Source organism: Rhipicephalus microplus, chromosome 4, assembly GCF_043290135.1.
Source record: "Rhipicephalus microplus isolate Deutch F79 chromosome 4, USDA_Rmic, whole genome shotgun sequence".
Classification (NCBI taxonomy): Eukaryota; Metazoa; Arthropoda; class Arachnida; order Ixodida; family Ixodidae; genus Rhipicephalus; species Rhipicephalus microplus.
The window spans coordinates 123,554,881-123,573,170 of record NC_134703.1 but is presented as its reverse complement, the minus strand read 5'-3'; the positions used below and the strand labels follow the sequence as shown (position 1 = coordinate 123,573,170).

General features: G+C 47.6%; 1 protein-coding gene across 4 annotated transcripts in view; it reads left to right on the top strand.

Annotated features, from left to right (window-relative positions):
• The window catches only part of LOC119172342 (trypsin-1), a 131,975-nt gene extending 115,329 nt beyond the window's left edge, over nucleotides 1-16,646 (top strand). For all 4 annotated transcript variants that reach the window (XM_075893618.1, XM_037423398.2, XM_075893619.1 and 1 more), the window contains 5 exons: nucleotides 7,665-7,750; nucleotides 9,672-9,958; nucleotides 11,870-12,027; nucleotides 15,123-15,338; nucleotides 16,151-16,646. In XM_075893618.1, coding sequence (XP_075749733.1) covers nucleotides 7,665-7,750; nucleotides 9,672-9,958; nucleotides 11,870-12,027; nucleotides 15,123-15,278 — 687 coding nt within the window. In that variant the 3' untranslated portion in view covers nucleotides 15,279-15,338; nucleotides 16,151-16,646. The remainder of the gene's footprint in view (nucleotides 1-7,664; nucleotides 7,751-9,671; nucleotides 9,959-11,869; nucleotides 12,028-15,122; nucleotides 15,339-16,150) is intronic.
• Nucleotides 16,647-18,290: the final 1,644 nt, after the last annotated feature.

Genomic DNA, 18,290 nt, shown 5'->3' with positions numbered 1-18,290 from the left:
CCCATGAGCAGGAACTTACCTACGACCTTCGAATAACGCGTTCGATGCTCGATGATCGAACGCGTTATTCGAAGGTCGTAGGTTCGATTCCTGCTCACAGCTGGTAATTTTTTCATCCACTTTTCTTTCTTCTTATTCACATTCCATTGGTTCTAATAACTTCCCCTGTACATTCCTTGGCATTACTGTCTGTTATATCTCATTAATAGTGTGTTAAAAACACGGAAACACGAGCCCTTAGGTATACACTTCTCTCCCTTATATATATATTGTTGAGACGTTTATTGGCGGACGGTTGTCGACAATGCTTGACAGTGACAGTCAATGCGGGTACCGACTCTCTGCACGAGCTGCTCTTCTTCTTGCTAAAAAGGGCAACCCACTAGAAGGCGCTGGAGAGGACGACCCACTGTTCGAAGGCTTCACCACAACTACCCCGGGTACGAAGAGGGAGCCGCCTGGCGACCTAGCAGCTGGTTACTATGAGCGGGTCGTGGTAGGCTTTGAGGCGCTCCACGTTGACAATGTCGCGCCCTCGACGGCGCATGTCCGAAGATGGTTCGATGGGTTCGATCAAGTAATTTACAGGGGAAGTGCGTTCGACGACACGGTAGGGGCCTTCGTATTTGGGCAATAGTTTTGAAGATAGGCCAGTTGAAGTGGTAGGGATCGAGAGCCAGACGAGCGCTCCAGGGAGGAACATGGGCGCAGTAGTGCTGGTGTCAGCGCGAATGCCTTTTTGCCGCTCTTTATCATGCGCTGTAAAGGTCCTTGCGAGCTCTCGACTCTCATCAGCAAGCTTGGCTGTAGCAGAAATAGGCGCCCACTCTGACGGATCTGGCTTGTACGGAAGTATAGTGTCGATGGTGTGCGACGGGTGCCTTCCATATAATAAAAAGAAAGGTGAAAAGCCAGTAGTGCTCTGAGGGGCGGTGTTATATGCGTAGGTGACAAAGGGCAGAATGGAATCCCAATTTGTGTGATCGGCGGCGACGTACTTGGAGAGCATGTCGCCGAGCGTACGGTTGAAGCGTTCAGTAAGGCCATTCGTCTGCGGGTGGTAAGCAGCAGTTTTGCGGTGAACAACGTTGCACTCTTTGAGAATGGCTTCGACGACTTCAAACAGGAAGACACGGCCTCGATCACTGAGCAGTTCCTGAGGTGGACCGTGTCGCAGCATGAATCGTTGGAGCAGGAAGGAGGCCACATCGCTCGCTGTAGCCGCGGGAAGAGCGGCAGTTTCGGCGTATCGCGTGAGGTGGTCCACAGCAACAATGGCCCAGCGGTTACCGGCCGACGTTAGTGGAAGTGGCCCATACAAATCAATGCCAACGCGCCCAAACGGCCTGGCAGGGCAGGGTAGAGGTTGCAGACCTACCGGCGACAGGTGCGTTGAAGTTTTGCGGCGCTGACATTCTATGCAGGAGCGAACGAATTTCTGCACATAGCGGTACATGCCGCGCCAAAAGTACCGTTGGCGAATGCGCTGGTAAGTCTTTGATACGCCGGAGTGCGCACATTGCGGATCAGTATGAAAGAATTCGCATATGTCAGAGCGCAGGCTGCGGGGTATGACTAGTAGCCACTGGCGGCCGTCACCGCTGTAATTGCGTCGGTGGAGAAGGTCGTCGCGAACGGCGAAATGGTGGGCTTGACGACGCAACGCGCGAGTGGATGGAGTGGATGGATCAGTCAGCAAGTCTATCAGTGAGGCAATCCATTGATCCTTGCGCTGTTCAGTAGCAACGGCATGAATGCTAATGGAAGAAACGGCAAGGTGAGACGCTGAGTCGTGGGCATTGTCGTCAGGCAAGGGAGAGCGCGACAGGGCGTCGGCGTCAGCATGTTGCCTTCCGTTGCGGTACAGCACGCGGATGTCGTAGTCTTGCAGGCGAAGTGCCCACCGGGCGAGACGGCCTGAGGGATCTTTCAATGAGGACAACCAGCATAGTGCGTGATGGTCGGTGACTACATCAAATGGGCGACCATATAAATAAGGTCGGAACTTGGTAAGGGCCCACACGATTGCCAGACATTCTTTCTCAGTGACGGTGTAATTAGTCTCGGCTTTTGTAAGCGTACGGCTTGCATACGCCACGACATATTACGGGAACCCTGGTTTGCGCTGCGCAAGGACAGCGCCGAGACCGACACCACTGGCGTCCGTGTGTACCTCTGTAGGGGCAGTAGGGTCGTAGTGGCGGAGTATGGGAGGCGACGTCAGTAAACGACGGAGCGTTGCGAATGCGTCGTCACACTGTGATGACCACGAATGGAGAGGCCCGTTACTACCGAGGAGTTTTGTCAGCGGCGATGCGATAGACGCGAAGTTTCGGATGAAGCGCCGAAAGTAGGAACACAGTCCTAAGAAACTGCGCAGTTCCTTGATGGATGTCGGCTTGGGGAACTCGGTCACGGCCCGAAGCTTGGCTGGATCGGGAAGAATTCCGTCCTTGGACACGACGTAGCCGAGTATTGTCAACTGCCGAGCTGCAAATCGGCACTTCTTCAGGTTCAGTTGCAGACTGGCGTCACTCAGACGCGTTAAAACATGCCGCAGGCGTTGAAGGTGCGTTGAGAAGTCCGGAGCGAAAACGACGACGTCATCGAGGTAGCACAGGCACGTGTGCCATTTCAGGTCACGTAGGACGGTATCCATCATGCGCTCAAAGGTGGCAGGCGCATTGCACAGCCCAAACGGCATGACGTTAAATTCGTACAAGCCGTCGGGAGTGACGAAAGCGGTCTTCGGTCGAGCGTCCTCAGCCATAGGTACTTGCCAGTACCCTGAGCGCAAATCTAGAGATGAAAAAAATTCGGCTCCTTGCAGGCTGTCAATCGCGTCATCTACACGCGGTAGTGGGTACACGTCCTTACGAGTGATCTTGTTGAGACGTCGGTAGTCCACACAGAACCGCACAGAACCGTCCTTCTTCGCGATGAGAACGACAGGAGATGCCCAGGGGCTGTTAGAGGGTCGAATAACATCGCGGCGTAGCATGTCGTCCACTTGCTCGTTGATTACACGGCGTTCTGTGGGAGATACGCGATATGGACGCTGCCGTAGTGGTGGTTGTGCGCCTGTGTCAATGCGATGCGTAACAGTGGATGTGCGGCCGAGAGAAGGTTGAGTGACATCGAAAGAAGAGCGGAATTCTTCCAACAGGGCCAGAAGCTGGGAGCGCTGGACCGGCGTAAGGTTGTCAGCAATGGAAGGACCAAATACATCAGCGGATGATGAAACAGATGTAGAAACAGCACTAAGCGTATTGGAACTTCGGCAGTGCGTGTCATCAGGTTGATCCATGACTTGTGCGTCTTCGATGGGTTCCACGCTGCCGAGACATTCCCCTCGCACCAACGTAACACTGTACGGGGATGAGTTCAGAACAAAAATAGTGGTGCTGCCGCGAGTTACCTGCACGGTCGCGAAAGGAACCAGCAAACCTTTTCTGGTGAAAACACGATGAAATGGTGAGAGAAGTGCAGCGGTGTCTGAAAGACTTGCACAGTACGCCGACACCGCCGTGGACGAGTTTGCAGGCACTTGCGTGTCGTCCCTGACGAGTAATTTGCTTGCAGTAGATGGACTGTCGGCCGGCGTCAAAGAAGAGAATGGTGTTAGCTCTAGTTCTGCTGGTGCGCAATGAATGACGGCGTCGTGGCGGGAGAGAAAATCCCATCCTAGGATGACGTCGTGAGAACATGAAGGAATTATGATGAATTCAACGGCATACATCACGTCCTGAATCATGAGGCGGGCTGTACACATCGCTGTAGGGTGAATGCTTTGGGCGCTGGCTGTACGGAGGGAGAGCCCGGAAAGTGGCGTGGTCACTTTGCGCAGTAATCGGCTAAGCTTTGCGTCCATCACGGATACGGCGGCTCCAGTATCTACAAGGGCAGATGCACGAACACCATCCACAAGCACGTCTATGACGTTCGATGGTCTTTCCTGAGGGCTTCCGCAGTTCGACAGCGTCGCAGCCCTTGCCTCGTGGACTGCGACGACTAGTTTTCCTGGTCACCCTCTAGTGGACATGGCCGCATCGGCGACAGTGAGCGACGTCGCGGAGAATGTGAGCGGCGGGTAGATGGAGCGGGGCGGGACGACGGTGACGTAGGTGGCGGTTGGTCATAAAAGCGGCTCGATTGGCTGGGAAAATTGGAGGCGACTTGCGGTCGCTGCACACGATTGCAGTAGCGTGCTACGTGCCCGACGCAACCACAAGCAAAGCAGATGGGGTGATTGTCCGCAGTGCGCCATCGGTTCGCGGGTCCCATCCATGTCGAAGAACGCGATGGGCGAGCCGGCTGCTGATATAACTGCATAGTGGGCGGCACACGGGGCACGTGGATGACGTCGGTATATGTAGGCGGCACAGTTTCTCCGAAGGCCTGGGGTCTGGCGATGGTTTCGGTGTAACCAAGAGGGCCAGTCACAGGAATCGGTGGGGGTGGCCTGGCGACAACTTGGGCGTAACTGAGTGGTGTAGATACTGGAGGCGGCTGGTGATATTCTGGAACGACCTCCGCGATTTCCTGCTGAATGGCTCGGCGTAGGGGAGGCAGAAGTGTGCTTGACGACTGTTGAGCACGTTGCGGGGAAGCAAAGGCCAGTAAAGAGACCTGGCGGGCAACTTCTTCACGCACGAATGACTTGATTTCAGCAAGCAAGGCGGTGTGGTCCGGAAGTGTTGACAAGGCCGAGAGATCAGCGTCACGTGAGGGTGGTCGACGGGTCATCGAGCGCTGCCGTCGCAGCTCCTCGTAACTTTGGCAAAGTGTAATGATCTCTGCCACAGTGCGAGGGTTCTTGGCCAGGAGCATGGTGAAGGCATCGTTGGCGATGCCTTTTAGAACATGGGTAATTCTGTCGGCCTCTGACATGCTCGCGTCCACTTTCTTGCACAAGTCAAGAATGTCCTCTATGTAGCTTGTGAAGGACTCACCGGTCTGCTGTGCTCGTTCACGTAACCGCTGTTCGGCTTGGAGCTTACGAACGGCAGGACGGCCGAACACGTCGACGACGGCGGTTTTAAAAGCGGACCAAGTGGGGAAATTGGATGCGTGGTTGTTGTACCACATGCCGGCCACACGCGCGAGGTAGAAAACCAGGTTGCCGAGTTTTCCTGCCTCGTCCCAATGATTGGGGACGCTGACGCGTTCGTACATAGCAAGCCAGTCCTCGACGTCGGTGCCATCCGCGCCGGTGAAGACAGGAGGGTCCCGGATGCGGGGAACACCGGAACATGGCGTCGGCGCAGGAGGAAGCGTTTGCTGTGCGGCGTCTTGGTGCATGGTAGAAGGCACGGTACGGGATCGTAGCTCCAGGGGCATCAAATGCTAACCGAAGGTGTTAGAAGGGCCCAGCACCTCCACCAAATTGTTGAGACGTTTATTGGCGGACGGTTGTCGACAATGCTTGACAGTGACAGTCAATGCGGGTACCGACTCTCTGCACGAGCTGCTCTTCTTCTTGCTAAAAAGGGCAACCCACTAGAAGGCGCTGGAGAGGACGACCCACTGTTCGAAGGCTTCACCACAATATATATATATATATATATATATATATATATATATATATATATATATATATATATATATATATATATATATATATATATATATATATATATATCCTGCCCACGGCTAGTTATCTTTTCACCCACTTTTCTTCATATTTACATTACAATTTGGTCCAATATCTTCCCCTATACTTTCCTTGGCATTATTGTCTTGTAGATCTCATTATTATTGTGTAAAACTATACACTTCTCTCCTTATTATATATATATATATATATATATATATATATATATATATATATATATATATATATATATATATATATATGTCAGTGGGAGTAATAATTCAATGGGCCAGTTAGTCTTCGTGAAGGTATGAGATTATGAGATATGGCACAACGGGAGCATTGTCAACAAGGATAAATATATTTATTTCCCAACAGTTTCGGGAGGGGTCCTCCCTTCATCAGCGGATGAGTTATACTGACATGAGCTTCCAAACTTCGTTGCTTAAAGGTAAATAGCCGACCGACCCATTAACGGGAATTCCTTCCTTTACGCACGCCGCCCGCCGACCGACCCATTACGGGGAAACCCCTTTCTTTATGCACGCCGTCACGGACCCTCCCGGCACCGCGGCGGCAATCTTGGGTGGCCCGACACACGTAAAGAACTGAACAGCACGTGATATGAACTGTATGTGGATGTAGACGGACAGTTGGCTTCGTTCTCAGTGTTGACAGTGGTTCTTCCTCTTTTTTACTTTCTTTCTTTTCCTTCTTTTTCTTTTTCGTCTTTTTTCTCCTTCCTTTTTTTTCCTTTTTCTAGTTTCCTCTCACTCTCGCAAACATGTTTCAAGGCGAGAGGGACGCGGCAGCAACGAAGTTTGGAAGCTCATGTCAGTATAACTCATCCCATGATGAAGGGAGGACCCCTCCCGAAACTGTTGGGAAATAAATATATTTATTCTTGTTGACAACGCTCCCGTTGTGCCATATCTCATATATATATATATATATATATATATATATATATATATATATATATATATATATATATATATATATATATATATATATATATATATATATATTATACTTGAATGACGGCAGCAGCAGCTGCGGCGATGGCAAAAGCCAGCCGAGACTGTTATATAATTGCTATCGCAATAATAACCGTGCATCGCCAACTTCTCCGTTCAGTCATTTTGACAAGTCCTTGGTTTCTTCGTGGAAATGCATGGTCAAACCAAAGTGTTAGGCCAATTCGATATCGATAGCTTGTCATAAGTTGTGCGTTCTGCAGCGAAATTTTACCTGTTTTTTAGCTTTGCATGCCCTTGAAGTTATAAGCAAAAATGGAAAAATATTATGTCGTTGGAAATTGAAACAAAATATTAACAGCCATCTCAAGAATAAGAAAAACTATGTCAGCTCTGCCGCAATACAATACTGTCAAGTGGCAAAGCGTACTTGTAAAAATACAGAAGTTTTGTTTCGTTCTTTAAAAAAGGTGTGTGGCATTATTATGTTTCTTCGAGGATGGACTTCGCCAACCACCAGAAATGGATTCTTGGTACCTTCTGTTAAATCTGAAATGGTGGCCGAAAGGTTAGGAAAAGGAAATCGACAATCAACCTTTTGTAACAATAGGCCACAAAGAAATCTAGCTTCTTCGAGAGACAGAGAGAGATAAAGAAATTCTTCCTTGTTTGGAAATCAAACCCAGGACCAACGCCTTTTACTCAAAGCCGTAACCGTTCCCTGGGCGGTCGCTCTACCACTTGAGCTAACTATAAAGGTAGCAGTTCGCAGCGCGAGGGTGAATTAATCGACAACTGGAAGGCGTATGGAAATGCGTATATAGATTTTCCTGTGGTTTGCAGGCTACAAGCGGGAAATTTTCGATTCTTTTTTTTACGATTTCCTTGCATATATCTTACGGGCTTGAGTGTTTGGTTACGATGCGACTACCCACGACATTAGCCTGTGTGTGTCCTCGATGTGAGTTGAGCGTTGCTTGTTTTTGAGGGGAGGGGAGAACAAGGAGAGAGAAGACATAAGTATGGCCTCATAAGGGCTTTTTTTTTTCATTACTGTTTTCTCACAACCTCGTCCTCGTGACAATATATTTCAGGCCCATATCAAGATCTCCCGTCAGCAGTGTGGTGGAGCCCTGGTCAACCATTACTACGTTGTTACAGCAGCGCACTGCGTACATCAGTGAGTATGCCCAAAACGCTCAGTCGTAGCGTGATTCAGTGTCTCGGCTGATAGATCCGACACTGTGGCAACTAGGTATTAGGAATACCGCATATAGCATCAGTAAAAGACATGGTTGTATGGAGTACGCTTTTAACAGGCTGACCTGTACGCGATGATTTGTATGCGATGCTCATCATCAGTCACAAATGCAGCCATCTTTACCATTACCAAACATGTTAGTGCTACCCACAGAATATCTTTGCAACTACATACATGCCAACAAAATCACTGACATTGAGACTAATGATTTGACCGACCGGGAATCATGGTCCAAGCGCATGCACACGCAATTCTCGTACCAAGACTTCACACAGCATAATCTAACCTGCAGACCATTGCCTTACACAAGTCAATACCTAGGAGCAGGAGAAATAACTTCAGGATCTATACATAACGTCAAAACTACCACACATCTTACGAGACTATCCTCGCCGTAATGCGCAGCGATGATGACTGGTAATTGATTTAGCTCACCTTGACCATACGCCGATTTCACTAGCAATTATGTCATTCTTATAAGCAAGCTTTCAGAAATAATCGCAGCTGAAAGTGACTAAGGCTTTGTTAAAACTCCTTAATGATGACAGATTTGCACGAGATATACAGTAGCACAGTAAACTGGGCAAGCAGATATCCATTGATTATGTTGCAGCGCCAAAAGAACGAGAAAACTTACGAATGCACTCCTATGACAGTGCATAGTGCTGACTATCAGATAAATTTTTCGCACTGAGGAAATAGATTTATATATAGCCGTTTCCTGAATACAAATCGTCAGTGCTCCCTTATTCACTACCGACGTCCTTGACATTCAAGTGCCCCCATTCCTTTCCACAGTGTGGGTATACCGGTGGTTCTGAACTGTTTAATTAACCTCCTTGTCGTTTTCCTATCTCCATTTGATTCCTAGATCTACAGATCACTACGTTCTCCACGCAATCAACATCGCCTCCTATTTTCTATAGATTGTTTTTTCTGTCATTGTCACTCGCCCTGGAGAGACCAGGTCCTTCCAACAAAACGCTACAGACAAGCACCACTGAGACACTTAAATCCTCAACCCTCTAGGTTCCTCTCTTCACTGATTGGTCGTAAAATCCTTCGGCCGGACCCTTGGTCAACTTCTGAGCTCAAAGCATTTTGAAGTAGAAACGCCTTTCTGAAGCCACATTCGCAAAAAAAAAAGAAAAAAATGGTCCATTATCTAAATAACTTCGTTAAATAAGCAAACGCTGAAATTTAGTGTTCCCTAATAATCATCAGGTGACGGTCCCTGGCTTCACCAACAGTGGAGCCCCGTTCCCAATAACATTTGCGCGTTCTTTATGCCGTATTCACTCCAAGGCTCGCACACGAGAAAGAAGCGACGTCTCAAATTGTGTGCGCCCTGATAGTTACACAGAAGACTGCTTCCTTCAGCTGCTTTTTGCACGCAGCCAGTTAGACAAAATTAGGAACTCTTAGATTCTATATTGAAATCGGTAGCACCGTTTGATCAATTACTCTTTGATGAGCCATCTTCGCAATGAAGGCGACAAAGTTTTGTCTCGATCAAGGAGTACTTGTACGCGGCACTTTAATTACCTCCTATATCGTCACTCCTGTTTATATTTTGTGTGATAATAATAATAATAATAATAATAATAATAATAATAATAATAATAATAATAATAATAATAATAATAATAATAATAATAATGCATGTTAATGTTTCCAGTAAAAAGTCAATGCCTCATTTTCAGGACTTTCCGAGTGTACCTATACATTTCCCTGATAATCACTACATTTACAAAGTGTGTGCTTATATCGAAGCGGTCACATATGTACGCGCACACCCATCTGTCTGATCCGCGCACGGCGCGCGCTCGTGTTCTCGCAGCACGCCCCTGCGGCGAATCTCGGTGATCCTGGGCGCGTACGACATCCAGGACCAGCGCTACCAGCTGTCGCGGGCGCAGGCGTACAGCGTGCTCGAGAAGAAGATCCACCCGAACTTCGCCTTCTCGGCGTCGCAGCCGGACCGCTTCGACGTGGCGCTGCTCAGGCTGGACCGGCACGTGCGCTACCAGGAGAACATCCTGCCCATCTGCCTGCCACCCCGCGGGTGGACCTTCGAGGGGTGGCGAGCCACGGTCACCGGTTGGGGAAAGACCGACTCCACGCTCAGTACGCCCCTGATGCGGTCCCACACTGCCTTCTGGCATTCCAGCGAACGCGTGCTTCGAAACAACAACAAAAAAAATCACAGGGCTTCTTATGCTTCGCCTAAGATGATTCAAGCGAGAAAGTCACCTTCTTTTTCTCAGTCGATGCACTGAGTCCTAGATATCTCCAAAAGTTTCCAAAAGGACTTGTTTTTGGGCTAGTTGGTGCATACTTGGTGCAGAAGACTGAGGCGCAAAAAACATATCGGGAAGCGTAAAGTTTTTTTTTCTGTCTTCTCTCCTGTTCTTCCTGCTTCACGATGTTTTTTTGCGCCTCAGTCTTCTGCACCTCCAAAAGTTTGTTGTTAAGTAGTTATGCATGGTCTCCTGGATCGGAGGCATTCCAGGTTCTATGCACTTCACGTCTCATTAAATGGCCTCCGTGATCACTCCACCCTATAGGCTGAGGGGCTATGTAACGCATAATGACGTCATGCTGTGACTTCATAATGCAGAATGACATCATGGTGAGTCAAAAGTTTGGATGGCTGGGCTTGTCGGTTGTATGTACATAATTTAAGGAACAGCGCTAAAGAAGCGTGCGTCTTTTTTTTTGTTGTTGTTGTTGTCCTGTTGTTTTCATCGCCACACCTTGAATTCATGATGACTTGCCTATATAGCTTTGGCTATCTCTGAGGTCATCACGGGATCATGATGTTTTTTTTTCAACACTTGTGCTGACACCATTCCTCAATGTTCGCGTTTGACGAGGCATTTAATGCTTTCGCCTTTATGGTGATTGCTCTGTTATGAAGAGCTTTGGTGAAGCGGGTCAAATGATATTAGAGACTAACGAAATACTGTGATAAATTGCACGAAAAAAGGGGGGTGGGATATAATTACAGAACATTTGATACCTAAAGAGTATTGATGAAACTGGGTCCGGTGGTATACTTCATACTAACGAAACACTCATAGAAATTGCTCGAAAAAACAAGGAACGTCAGTGGAGCCAAGGTAAAGACAAAGAGACGTGTCCTGGCAAAAATTAGTTTTTCTTACCCTAATACACCTTGTTCTACTATACTTAAACACAAAAAAAATAAACGACGTAACTCACATCTGTGTGCGTGCGCACTTGATATTTCCTTCTTTCTTTTGCGCGATCCTTAAAATAAAACTTACTTTATTCTACATGGAGCATGTCAGTTTTCTTAAATTAAATTACAGGCCTACAATCCCTGTCAAGGGATACCATAATACGAGAACTATGAAAACACGAAATAACAGTAGTTGATGATAATTTGTCGAATATTTAACGCCTGTGCACCGTTTATACTGTCCTATTTGTGTCTGTTTTTTTTTTCGCAACCGGGCAGTCAAAATTTTTAATATTCCGTGTAGTCAAGTTTTTAGGCTGAGAATCCATCCAAGTGTCATAGTGTGTGAACTGACTATACAAACTACTTATAATATGATGCTTGACAAAATGGTTTTCAATTACGGATACGTGAATTCTGAAAGCTTCCAAATGAGAAAATTATCATCCTATATTTCCCTTGGGAACCAATGTCAGGTAGATCCAAAGATATTTTCACGTTTTTTAAAATATTTGCAATATTCGCAAGTGAACTGCAACGATTCAGAAGCTGGTGGCAAACTTGTCAAAGCGTTAGTTTCAACGCGAACGCCTTCAGAGTTGTGTTTAGATACCTACCGAACGTAATAAAAGTTTACACAGTTTAGCGAAAACGAAAACTTATCGTTCACCTGCTCTCCATTCGCTGAACCTTTGTCGACCACGAGAGCTTCCGTGATGCCGACTTGCCGTATTCAGTGCAGTATTATAAGCTTCTTACCCTTACTAAAATTATTGGATTGCTCCAAGCGCACTGAACTGCTGAAACTGTATTCATTCTATTCCGTGGCGCAGGTAACCGCTACGGCACGCGGGTTCTGCAGAAGGTGGAGGTGCCCATCATAACTCGCAGCGAGTGCGAGCACTGGCACCACATCCGCGGCATCCGCATCAGGATCCACCAGGAGATGATGTGCGCAGGCTACAAGGAAGGGCGCAGGGACGCCTGCGTGGTGAGAAAAAAAAAGCTTCCAGCGGAATGCTCAGAGCTCACTATTTCATGATGGTATTGTTTACGAGTGTTGCTCTCAATTAGGCTCAAGAGCACTCCCTCAAGCGTTTGCAGCAGTCTCCACACAATTCAGTACAATGGCTCTGGAATAAGGAAGTTCACACGGTGGTATACGATACACACTTATCTGTTCTCTTTATACTGGCAAGCAACGCTAATTTGAATTGAGTGATTTGATGTGTTGGGTTGAACGTCCCAATACCACCATATGATCATGAAAGGCCATAGTGGAGGGCTCCGGAAATATCTACCATGGCCCTTGGGTTCTTTACCGTAAAACGCTGAGGCGAAAGGAACTTCCTTATTCTTACGGAAACATCGTCGGGGCATAAAGTAAGTACGAGCGACAAATCTGAAAAACTGCGTTAAACCGGTAATATGCCTTGCGGTAATGCTTTATTCACATAAAAACAGCACCAAACACGGAGGACAAGAAAAATGAGGTAGGCAGCGGCACAGTGCCGCTGTCTGTCCCCTTTTTCTTGTCCTCCGTTTTTGGCGCTGTTTTTATTGCATTAGCAATTATATGGACACTCTCGGCTCGAGTTCACCACCGGCGTCGACGTGGACATCGGCGTCGATGTCATGCATTGTATATGTATACGTATCTATATACATGAAAACGCAAGAAAAAAATTGGCCCGGTATCTGCATGTTACACTGCAAATGTCGTCGAAAGACGATAGTCTTGCATCTGGACAGAGGGAACAAAACGTTTATTTGATGTCCTGCGCAAGAAAATTAGTGAATGGTATTCTGGAGGCGCTGCGTTAGAATGCTTTGAGCGTGCAGCGGAGGCGAACGTGCGCATCAAGTCACGTCACACGTGAGACATGAGCGCCATCAGGCGGTTATCTTAAAAAACGAAGGGCGCACGCGGCGTGCGCGCCCGTCTTGGAGGTGAGATAAGGTGTAGAAACCAAGGCGACGGATAGGTGCCGCCCCCGTGTCGTCTTAGCAAAGCGTTGGAAACACTTGCCTTTCGTGCAAGTGTTGCATGGTGTTATGCCTGAGGATTTCGCTCGGAGGATTTCAAGCTGGACGGTTGTGCCCTCGCGATCTCCGACTTCAGCGTAGCTCCCGCCGACTGGTTCGCCCTCCGCGGTCTCCTGATGCCGTGCAGCTCTCGCATTGTGGCACCCCGCCCTTGGACTGCTTCGACCGGATCTCCACTTTCCTATCTCCTTCTTTTTTCCTCTCGCTGGCTGGCGGCTTCTTATCCATCTATTTTCCTTCTATTCTTTTTATTCCTTCTCTCTATATCTTTTATTCCCCATATCCCATTCCTCTGCTGACCTGTTGAGGTGTCCTCGTAAGGAGAGACAGTTACGGGTCGGCACCTTTCTTTTCTTTTCTTCTGATATAACCACAATCTCTTATGCCTGAGAGTCCACACCCAACGTCCATGCCTCCGAAAAAAGCAATTTGTGTCAAGGCCAGCACGCGAGCCCGCCTGACGCGAACAACTCAACGGCGTCATCACGCGGCGGCGCCGATCTGTGCCGCAACACACATCGAGCTCCCTCAGCCCACGAGCCCGTCGAAGCAATCGGCGCCTTCCTGTCTGGCGAGTCTGACGCAATGCGTGGCGACGTCACTCGTCCTTGGCTGCAACCACGTGCAGCGGCTCCGAATTCGATGAGAATGACGCGGCCCAGCGGCGACCCCATTGGAGGATTCTGACCTCACGGCCAGCGGCGCTTCTGGTTGGACACTTTGTTACTTAAAGAATCCTCCCGGAGCATTAAAAAAATCCATGCGGCGCGTCGTGAGGAGTAGACACATGTGTCAGAGGAGAGAGCTCGGCTTTTCGAGTCTCTAAGCTGTCGGCCCCAGTGCCGAATTTGTAATGCCTCTGTATATACGCTGTACATAAACCTTGTTTAACTCACCGTCGTCTCGTCCGCTCGTCTATCAGCTCTGCGTAGAAGCAGTTGCGAGCTGAGAAACCTACGCTACCAAACGGCTGGTGACCTTCCCGGCGGAGTTCGAAGGAGTGGCGCCTTCGGGACCGTGTTGGCGTCGCCGTCTTTCGTAACAGTGGTGGCAGTGGTGAGATTCGTGGCGCCCTTCGTAACGTCGTCGGAGGCACGCTTCGTAATAATGGTCAGCGCAACTTGATAAACGCTACGGTCCTTAGAATTGCTTATGTATGCCTTGTCTAGTAAAAGATATACATACAAAATATTGACGTGTTGTTATGGTGCCTCAGATATGCGCCATAATTGCTTTTTAATTGACAATCGCACAAGTATGGACGCTGAACCTTGCAATATTGGTGGGTGCTGCGGATGGGGTCGGACGTTTGGGGCATCGGCCAGTCACTTCGGGTGGTCAAGTTTACCACAGTAGTGATTGGCAGCTTAAGGTATACATAAGGCATGTTTATGAAGCCTCATGCGTGGGCTTTGGTATCACAGTAAGTAGAGCGTCCGACACGTATTCTCGCGGGCCAGGAGGCCGTGAACTGCCAGGTCATCCGAAAGAACAAAGCTTTTCCTTTGTCATCCGTTTGCCCACTCTACCGGTACCACTTCCATGACGAAAAACACGTGAGTGAAGTCTTGGCAAACAGCGGCATAAAACACTTTCGGGATAAAATGACGTGCTGCTTACAACGATCAACCTTTGGTCCCCAGCTTTACAGGGAATGCAGGAACCCCCCCCCCCCCACACACACACACACATACACACACTACGGTCTATCGTATATATAGTGTCATTCCGTTGGAGGTATTCACAATGGGGAATGATTCCCGAATCATCTCAATTCCAGAGTAGCCACACGATACCTGTGATACCGAGGATGCTTGCATGACACAGTACAATTTTGGTGCCAAGTGCGCCGGCATGACACCGCGTGAAGTATGCCGGTAACAGCAGATGTCAGCGAATCAGACACGTTTCACGCGAAATGTCATGAAAGTGATCGATCTATGGACATGATAGCTCGAGAATGTCACCCACTGCTCGTAGACGCCGATACATTCGTATATATTCATGTACCTAACTAGTTGGCCCATATTGTCTTTTCAGGGTGATTCTGGCGGACCGATGATGCTGAACTTGAACGGTCGGTGGACACTCGTCGGAATTACATCAGCAGGATTTGGATGCGCGCAATCGTTCCAGCCGGGCATCTACCACCAAGTGTCCATGTCCGTCGACTGGGTCATCGCGAATATGCAGTGACCGATGGCGTCGTAATCAATAGACATTGCTCTCACCTTCAGTGCACACTATCTGTCTGCTGTAAGTGAGCAGTTAAGATGCTTCCCGCTATAGGATGTTATAGTGTCGAACATAAATCTATGATGCAGACCTTATTAGAGTTGTTAAGCTAGACGTACGTTCACTTGCTACTTCCCTCAGATATCATACAGACATTTGCCGTAAAGCATGGACTCACTGTACTGGAGTCAGACGCGCTACCGTTGCGCCACCGGGTCATGACGGATGCACTGTACTTAGGCGACCCGCCCAAAACTACCAAACTCTAAATGGTATACCATTAGGAGTTTGGTAGTTTTGGGCGGGTTGGTATACATCTGCATGCAATGATATAACAAGCAATGTGTTCAAGCAATGATATTAAGCAACCTGTTATACTCTACGTAGACGTCTTTATTTACCGCTAGTCCTCTTACCACGCATGTACGTATCAATCCTTTATTGCTTGCTGCGAACACGTGAGCGCTTTTACTTAACTGTTCTTACCACCGAGTTCACAACATCTCTTCGCATCATGAACTTCGCAAGTATATGAACATCCTTCGGCGTAAAAATATATTGGAGAAATGCAGCCCATATCGTTTTCACGCACTACATATTCGTTTGTACAACAACAAAAAAGAATAGTACTTCATTAAGGCAGTATCGGCAATTTCACGCCAGTCGTTTCAGTTGCTTGCAACATCATGAAAGATAACAATGCAAGTAACATCTGAGTGGAAAGTGCCGAGGCATTCAAGTTCTTAGTACGAAAACAAGCACGACGGATGCTTGGTGACACACTTCTGAATAACCACTTATATGTTGCTGTTTTCTTTTTCCCTATTCCTCAGGGAACGGGAATGCGGGCGTGAAAGAAGAAAAGAAAACGCCGGTGAAATGAAAAGAGAAGCACTGACAGTGAAACAGCAAGGCGCCGTGCATTTTTTCACGGCGCATTTGTGTGGCAGGAACTGCGTGCTATACCAACTACTCGCGAGTGTTAACGCGTGTGGTTAATGGCACGCTCGATCGCGCCTCGACTACAACGGACAGCAACGGCGACGACGAACGTCGAGGGGACAGTGCTCGTTGCGATGCGTGTATAGTACGAGGTGCTCAGTGGCGAAAGTGCGTGTTGCTTGAACGGAAAAGAACGACGTCGCCACCTGTTGTCGAATCAACGTTGTCGCTTCGAAGGACGATGTGCCAATCGTGCTCTTCCTCGGAAAAGGGACCAAAGCGCGGCTTGCGCCGAATTCCTCGCGTATTATATAGCGCTCATGCCACGGTTGTACGGGCCGTGCACTGACGTGTTGTTACTCATTAAATGTTAGGTATTTCCAGCAATGCTGCCTGCAAGATCTATCAGTGTTGCTTGCCATTGGACAGCACTGTTAGCCATTTTCCTCGTTTTTTTTTTTGCAGTCTTTCTTTTTCAATTGGACAGCACTGTTTGACACTGTTTCTCATTAGACAGCACCTACGTTATTTTATATTTTTATTTTTAATTTTTGCTTCGTTTAATCAAGCAAGTGCATAAAACAGTACATTTTCGTCCTGAAATAGTGTCTAGTGCGGCCGTTTTAGGCTTGTGCTAGCAGCGCACCAGTCTTTGCACTTCAGGAGAGCAAAAGGAAGGAGAAACCGTGCAGCCTATGGAAGAAGGGTGACAGGCTGTCATTGCTTTCGTTTTAATACAGGAGCTATTCTAGGGCTTGGTTCGACCAATGAGGTTTAAAAGAATTGCTGGAGCGGAAAGTATTGTGCAGGAGTTACGCCGTACCCACCGTAATTTGGCGGCTGCCATCTTACTAGAGGCATGATGAGCTGTTGACGCTTGAAAGACAAACATTTTCTCCGCACGCTCAACAAGTTTAACGTAGCAACTTTTTCGGGTCCAATGGTGCTCAAACAGCGTCCTTGTGATACTAGTTTTAATTAGTTAGCCTTGTTTACAAAGCAAACTTTATTGAATGTTGTCGCCGAAACTCAACTCTGTATGCTATTCCATGAAAAACAACTGTCTTTTATTTTATAAATAACGTAGCCTTCAGAATATCAGATCAACGCCATTTGACCTGTGCGCACCACCAGAAAAGTGCATGTTTCCGAGATTTTCGGTGGGCGAAAGCTGTTGAGTTGGACGACGAATGAGTGTCCGTGTGACAATGTTAGGCTGTGATACTCAGATACGCTCATATGACGCAACTGCCTCTGTCGCCGATGAAGTGTTGGCCGCACAGTGATACATGGGCCGGCGGCTCAATCGCGCTACTCCCTGTGACAGGGGAAAGTGTGGCAAGGGCTCCCATGTGTCTTTTCCGTCCATCTGTACTCTACAAATAACGTAATCAAAGATTTTTGCGCGAAATACCAAACATCATAGAAAATACAGAAAATAGCAAGGGAAACACAGGAGAAGCGAATCTCCGCTGTTTCTGCAGATTTCACACTGAATGCAACCAAAATAAGTCTTTTTGTTCTTTTTTTTGGTCGCCTGAATGTACACAGCAGCGTAGCGTGAAGGCAGGAGAGTTGTGGAACAAGCACAAAAGAAAAGAATGTAAAGACATACCTACACATTACACAAGCGCAGCTTAATGTAATAATGAATAAAGAAAGGTAATCTTGAGGATCACATTCTTCCTATGGATAATAATAAATGCGAGACATTCCTTAGTAATCCAAAGACACTTTAACCGTATCTCTTCATCGGGCTTCCCTGTATGTCTGATCGTTTCTTTAACTTGGCATATATAATTAAGAATCTGTATGTTTTAACATGAGTTTGCAAAATTATTAATGACATCTTATTACATAAGTGACAAAATGACGTCGCGGTGTCATGCTATTTATTTCATCACATTCGCATATATACCAGAGTGTGCATAGCGTGCACTACCACGCAATATTGTAGCCGGAAATTTCATTTTTTGAATGATAAGGGGGGAGGAGTGGTTAGTTAAACGTCATCTGTGTTGGTGCGTGCGT